Source organism: Peromyscus maniculatus, chromosome 1, assembly GCF_049852395.1.
Source record: "Peromyscus maniculatus bairdii isolate BWxNUB_F1_BW_parent chromosome 1, HU_Pman_BW_mat_3.1, whole genome shotgun sequence".
Classification (NCBI taxonomy): domain Eukaryota; kingdom Metazoa; phylum Chordata; class Mammalia; order Rodentia; family Cricetidae; genus Peromyscus; species Peromyscus maniculatus.
Window position 1 is genome coordinate 150,716,454 of NC_134852.1, and position 7,607 is coordinate 150,724,060.

Below are 7,607 nucleotides of genomic sequence, written 5' to 3' on the forward strand. Positions count from 1 at the left end.
TGATACTCTGGGTTCTTTGGGTTGCAGGACCCATTAAAAACCATTTTTACCCACTAACACATCCATGCACACTGTAGCACCTCGGCTTACCCATCAGTCTCTGGCTAGGAGAAGTGAGAGCAACAGCTCAAAAATTATTTGTTATTCATTTAAATGTGTGTGTGTGTGTGTGTGTGTGTGTGTGTGTGTGTGTGTGTACATGAATTCATGAATTCATGAATCTGTTTTTGCCTTCCACCATGGGTCCTGATGACTGAAGTTAGGTTTGGCAGCAGGTGCCATTTCACAGGCTCAGAGGGACAGCTTTTTAAATGCAAATTTTAGGAAGCCTGGCTCATTCCTTTCTCAACTGATAGTTTAAGATTAGAGCCTGAGAAAAGGGGAGCTAGAGGAGAAGGAGGAAGACGAGGAGGTTTCCTATGGGCTCTCCTACTGAAGGCATTGTTCTCTGTGTGGGGCATTTCCATGGTGAGGTGGGAATGCTCTACAGGGGCCTCATCTGTGTGTGGGACGACAATGCTGGAGATCAAGGCATTTATAACTTCACTTGTGGAAACTCAACAGTTCCTGTCTTTCTCTAGGTTCCTTGACTCTGGAATTAGGACCTCTCTCCCCCAGGTGCCAGACACTGCAGGATAAGGACACGGTGTCCCCGTCTCTCCTAGGCGACAGGCACTGGTTAGAAAGCATGCACACCTGGCTGAGTGGCTCCCTGCTGCATGGACATGGCTTATGCTGCATATCCAGTTACTCCTAAGGGAGACTGGGCTTACTTGGGTCCTGGGATCGTAGGATAAGGTGAGTAGACTCTGCAGAGAACAGAGAAGGGCCAGACCCTTCACTTCCTGAGCCCCCTTCTTGGAAGCTTGGTAGTCCATGTCCCCCAAATATTCAATGGCTTGGGGTGCTGGCCAGAATCTGTCCACACCTGGACTGTTCATCTTGCTGGGCTTCCCCGGGCCACGGAGCCTGCGCATTGGGCTTTTCCTACTTTTCCTGGTCATGTATCTGCTCACAGTAGCTGGAAACCTAGCCATCATCTCTCTGGTAGGGGCACACAGATGCCTGCAGACACCCATGTACTTCTTCCTCTGCAACCTTTCCTTCCTGGAGATCTGGTTCACCACAGCCTGTGTGCCCAAGACGCTGGCCACTTTTGTTCCCCTGGGTGGAGCCATCTCCTTGGCTGGCTGCGCCACACAGATGTACTTCGTCTTTTCTCTGGGCTGTACCGAGTACTTCTTGCTGGCGGTGATGGCTTATGACCGCTACCTGGCCATCTGCCTTCCACTGCGCTATAGTGGCATCATGACACCTGGGCTGGCAACACGGTTGGCCCTGGGATCCTGGCTGTGTGGCTTTTCTGCAATCACAGTGCCCGCTGTCCTCATTGCCCGCCTCTCCTTCTGTGGCTCCCGCGTCATCAACCATTTCTTCTGTGACATTGCACCCTGGATAGTGCTGTCCTGCACTGACACACAGGTGGTGGAGCTGGTGTCCTTTGGTATTGCCTTCTGTGTCATTCTGGGCTCCTGTGGTATCACTCTGGTCTCCTATGCCTACATCATCACTACCATCATCAAGATTCCCTCTGCTCAGGGCCGGCACCGTGCCTTCTCGACCTGCTCATCCCACCTCACAGTGGTGCTTATTTGGTATGGCTCCACCATATTCTTGCATGTGAGGACCTCGGTAGAGAGCTCCTTGGACCTCACCAAGGCTATCACAGTGCTCAACACCATTGTTACACCAGTGTTGAACCCTTTCATATATACCCTGAGGAACAAGGACGTGAAGGAGGCTCTGCGCAGGACAGTGCAGGGAAAGTGAGCCACTGCCCGCATGCAACTCCCCTCAGAGGCTGCTCTGCAGGACTTGCATTGACTGTCCTGCGGGCCAGTGTCAGTGTTCAGCACCTTTCCCCCTACACGGCTTAGAACAACAACCGTCCCAGTTTCTACTCTCATGGCTTTGTCCAGGAATGCTTGCTGAGCTGCTCCTCCCCTGCCCCTCCCCCCAGTTTCAGGAAGATTCTGGAAGGGAAAAAGAGAAACAGGGTTCTGGGTCCCTAGGAGATCCCTCTCAAGGAATATAAATATTGGACACTGCACCACTTCTGGCCAGACTCCCTACTAGGTCTGCCTCTTGGTCCAATACAATCTTCACCAACCTACAGATGTCAGCAAGCCATATCTGGAGTCTCCAAGAAGGATATGCTAGGCTATCAGGAGTCCATGCTTGCAGAGATTAACCATGGTGGCAAAAACAAACCAAAACAAAAAAGCCTTCAAGCCAAGCATAGAAAGCTGAGAGGAACCTGGCAACCTACAAGGGCTCTTTGGACTCACACTAGGGTCTCAGGGCACGTCCATCACATGTCATACTTTTTTTGGGGTGGAGGTACAGGAAGGGGTCAGAGGGATCATGGGGCCCTGGATACCTGTGTGGCTTCAGGCTCCAGTTGGAATTGAGGAAGGAACTAGGGTAATTCTCTCGTACATTGGTACTCATTCTTGGAGCAGCACAGAAAGGATTTGTCACATCACTATTCTGAACCCACGTCTTCATCCACAAATGGGACCATGACAGTACTGTCCCAAGGAACCCTTGTGAGTATGAATGACTGAGTGTGTCCAGAGTGCTTTGAGCCAGGGCCAGAAAATGCCATTAATATTGTTTTATAATTTAGTAGATAAAGCCATGTAGACTGTTCTATTTGTTTATTTAGAGACATTGACTAATGTGTCTCAGGCTGGCTTCAAACTTGCTGTGTAGCTGAGGATGACCTTGAACTTCTGATCCTCCTGCCTCTGGCTCCCAGTTGTTGAGTTTACAGGGGTGCACCACAAACGCTCAGGTTGTGGTACTGGGACTTGAAGCCAGGGCTTTGTGAATGCTAGACAGGCACTCTACTGACCAAGTAACCCCCCAGCTCGCAGACTGTCCTGTTCCCTCATTTTATCTTAGACAACCAATAGAGCCTGGGAGCTCTATCTTGTCCACCCTGATCTCTCAGCCCCGAGGGACCCCAGAGAGAGCTGGACTCCTTAGGGGGCCTGCATTGAAAACAAGTGGTTGCTCACCTGAATTTGGTGAGACATGAGCTGCCTGAGCCTGCCTGGCCCGTATGGAGGGCTGCTGTGTGATGGGTCCAAGCTCAGCACGCAACTTACTCAGGAGGGATTATTGGGTCACAGGGTGCTGGAGCAGGTCTACTGGTAGGCCCTCCATATCCTCTCCAATATCACTTCTGGGGCTCATCACAGGCTGCCTCATTTAACACTCCTCTGGCCCCATGTCCTAACCCTTATGCTTCCCTGTTCTGTCCAACCCAAGGCCAAGGCCTATATGGTCCACTCTTTGACTTTTCTCTTTACTGTCTTCCAGAAGGGAAGCTCAAGTAGGGCATAGAAGCTCCTCTCTGCAGTGACCCCTGCCCAGAATGGAGCATAGGTGCAGACACCACCCACCTAGAATCCCCCATCATCCAAGGTCTGGAGCCAGAGGATGTGCTGACCCTAAGGCTTACACACTCAACTGCACTTGTACACTCAGGCATCTCTGCTGCTGGCACTTGTGTATTCCGTTTTTGTGGTTACTTTCCAAATGATGAATTAAAGAGCATCGGGTTCAGCCATTCATGTTTGATGGAGACGTCAGTCACACACTACACCAATGTGGTTTCACGACCTCCAGCCACTCTCGGGGGACAGGGGTAGTGGCAGGGATAGAGGGGACTGTTCAGTGTCTGTGTTCTGCTGTGCAACAGCCTCTTTGCTGCTGGCTAGCCAGACACTCCGGGATCCCTAGTGATGTACCTGAGGCATAGAGCGGGAACAGCACTCAGGGACTCCTTAGGCCCCTCCTCTGTCATTCTGACATGGAACTGCTTTCACGGACTTCTTTGCCAATTCCTCTCCTTGGAAACTGTGGCCACTAGTGGGTGGCCCCAAGAAAGAGAGACAGAGTAGGTGATTGGAGCAGGGAGGCAATCAGTGCCTTCCTGGCTCCCTCACTTTGGGTCAAGGTGCTGGATGCAGCCTTGGGTGGAGGGTCCCACCCTTGGGCTTAACCTGGCAGAGGTCATCAAGTACCTGTCATCTTTGATAATGTCCTAGATTTTTAGGGGTTGTGACAAGAGACCACACTGTGCAGTGCTCAGGGTTTTGAGTGGGCCCTGCAGTGTGCTCTGAACAGGAAGTTCTGGGGAGTCCAGAGCCCCCTGGGACCTCGCATTTCCAAAGAAAGCATCTCCCAGAAATTCAACATTTTGGCACAGAATTTATTTCCTAGGTTTGGAAATTACACAATTTTTGAATGGTGACTGATTTTTCCCATATGGTGAGTGTATTAGTCAGGGGTGTCTCTAAAGCAGATGTTCTCAACCTGTGGGTTGCAACCCCTTCGGTGGTCAAACGACCCTTTCACAGGGGTCACATATCAGATATACTGCATATCAGAAATTTACATTATGACTCATAATAGTAGCAAAATCACAGTTGTGAAGTAGCAACGAAAATTTATGGTTGGGGGTCACCACAGCATGAAGAACTGTATTAAAGGATCACAGCATTAGGAAGGCTGAGAACCACTGCTCTAAAGGAACAGAGTTGACAGAATGAACACACACACACACACACACACACACACACACACACACACACACACACCACCACCACGGGATTTATTGGAGTGGCTTGAAGTTCCACATCACAGTCCTTCCCTAATGTATCCAGGGCAGGAACTCAACTCAGGAAACTGAAGGCAGGAACTAAAGTAGAAGCCATGGAGGAGTGTTGTTTACTGGATTGGGCTTTCTCATTTGCTCTGTTTGTTTTCTTATGCATCCTAGGACAACTTGCCCAGTGGTGGGCACCACCCACAGTGGACTGGGATCTTCCACATTAACCCTTAATCAAGAAAATGTCTTACGAATTTTCCTACAGGTAACCTGGATGAAGGCATTGTTTCAATTTGAGTTCCTCTTCAAAGATAACTCTACCTTATGTCAGGTTGAAAAAAATCTAACCAGGACAAAGAAGAAATCTCATAGCTGTGTTGTTCCAGGCCAGTGGGTAGCAGCCGTATTTCCATGGCAACAGGGAGGCTGTTTAGTGATTGACGGTTTGTCTTTACTGATCTTCCTTGGTTGTCCATTCCTTCATTCCTTCATTCATTCACACATAAATATTTATATTTTCACGTCTTAATTTTTTTTTAGAAAGGGTCTCATTATGTAGCCCTGGCTGCCCCCAAACTCACAGAGATCTGTGCTATTGTGTTCCCCAAAATATTGTGCACCCTAATAAACTTACCTGGGGTCAGAGAACAGAACAGCCACTAGATATAGAGGCCAGAAAATGGTGGCACACACCTTTAATCTTAGCATTCCAGAGGCAGAGATCGTCTGGATCTCTGTGAGTTCAAGGCCACACTGGAAACAACCAGGCGTGGTAACAAGAGCCTTTAATCCCAGGAAGTGATGGCAGGAACAGAAAGATATATAAGGCGTGAGGATGAGGATCTAGAGCTGGTTAAGCTTTTAGGCTTTTGAGCAGCAGTTTAGCTGAGATCCATTTGGATGAGGACTCAGAGGCTTCCAGTCTGAGGAAACAGGATCAGCTGAGGAATTGGTGAGGTGAGGTGGCTGTGGCTTGTTCTGCTTCTCTGATCTTCCAGCATTCATCCCAATACCTGGCTCCAGGTTTGTTTTTATTAATAAGAACTTTTTTTTTTTTTTTTTTTTTTTTTTTTTTGGTTTTTCGAGACAGGGTTTCTCTGTGTAGCTTTGCGCCTTTCCTGGAACTCACTTGGTAGCCTAGGCTGGCCTCGAACTCACAGATATCCGCCTGCCTCTGCCTCCCAAGTGCTGGGATTAAAGGCGTGCGCCACCACCGCCCGGCTAATAAGAACTTTTAAGATTCGTGCTACAGAGATCCACCAGCGTCTGATTCCATGTACTGGGATCAAAGATGTGTACCACCACACCTAGCCCCACTATTTACAATTTTAAACACTTGTTTATTTACTCATAGGTATCTTTTAATTTTATTTCTGATTAATAATAATTGTATGTACTGTTAAAGCTCAATGTAATACTTTCAGGACATGTTCACATTTTCAAATGAGCAAGATATGTCAGTATTCTGTTGGGAATTTTGTGTCTGTGCCCATGGGAGATGCTCACCTATTGTCCCTTCTCATAAAGTCCTAGTCAGGGTTGAGTGGTCACGTGATACAGGTATTGCAGAGTGAGTCAGGAAATGCCTCTCTGTTATCCTTAGAGAGATTTCAGAGAACTGTATAACTTCAACATGTTTGGCAGAATTCACTAAGGAACATGGCTGGGTCTGGGACTTTCTCATTGGAAAGATTGTTGATTGGTTCATTTTTTTTTTCCAGGGGACATGTGAAACTTTTAAAGAATTTGAGAAACCCTAATTGATTTGCCTCATTATTAAAGCATACATGTCTATGCATATTAGTAGTTTAGTATATGTTTAGATGGTTTAGAGACATTTCCTTATTCACTCATAAAAATACAATCACAGTGCTAGAATTTTGTACCCTCCTGGAAAATATTCATGTTTATTTGCCAGTATCAATTCTTCCTAGACAGAGGATCCTGAGAACAGATCAGCAGTTCTTATCTGTGTCAACCATCAACACTGTCATCCAACCATCCCCCAGCTCAATAAGTCAGCTACCCATCCAGCCACCCATCCATTTACCTATTTCTCTGTTTCTTCACCCACACATCCATCTATCCACTCACCAACCCATCCATCCATCCAACCATCCATCCATCTACCCACTTACTCATTCATTTGTCCACCCATCCATTCACCCACCCATATCTCCTTCCACCAATCCAACAATCTATAAACTCATCCACTTAACTATTTACACACCCATCCATTCACTTGCCTATTCATCCATCATACATCCTGTGGTGGTATTGTGTTCCCTGAAATATTGTGCACTCTAATAAACTTACCTGAGGCCAGAGAACAGAACAGCCACAATATTAAACATAGAGGTTAGGCGGTGGTAACACACGTCTTTAATCCTAGCATTCCAGAGTCAGAGATCCGCCTGGATCTCAGTGAGTTCAAGGCCACACTAGAAACAGCTAGGCATGGTGACTCATGCCTTTAATCCCAGGAACTGATGGCAGAAAGCAGAAAGGTATTTAAGGCATGAGGATGAGGAATTAGATGCTGGTTAAGCTTTCAGGCTTTTGAGAAGCAGTTCAGCTGAGATCCATTTAGATAAGGACTCAGAGGTTTCCAGTCTGAGGAAACAGGATCAGCTGAGGAATTGGCAAGGTGAGGTGGCTATGGCTTGTTCTGATCTTCCAGTGTTCACCCCAATACCAGGCCCTGAGTTTGTTTTTATTAATAAGACCATTTAAGATTCATGCTACAACACCCATTAATCTATCCACCCATATCCACTCTTCCACATATCCACTTGTTCATCTATCTATCTATCTATCTATCTATCTATCTATCTATCTATCTATCTATCTATCTATCTATTCATCCCCCATTCATCCACCAACCCACCCACTCATTGAAGGTTAAATCTTTTAGTCTCTAGGACAG

At 47.3% G+C, this 7,607-nt stretch overlaps 1 protein-coding gene across 1 annotated transcript; it reads left to right on the plus strand.

The window, feature by feature from the left end:
• Positions 1-259: 259 nt before the first annotated feature.
• LOC102920342 (olfactory receptor 287) lies at positions 260-3,060 on the plus strand. The gene has a single exon (XM_076566923.1). It carries the CDS (start codon positions 877-879, stop codon positions 1,828-1,830), a length of 954 nt encoding a protein of 317 aa, XP_076423038.1. The 5' UTR covers positions 260-876; the 3' UTR covers positions 1,831-3,060.
• The last annotated feature ends 4,547 nt before the right edge of the window (positions 3,061-7,607 follow it).

Excerpts from the sequence above, each read along its gene's own strand:
- LOC102920342 (XM_076566923.1), top strand. The coding sequence starts at position 877 with ATGTCCCCCAAATATTCAATGGCTTGGGGTGCTGGCCAGAATCTGTCC.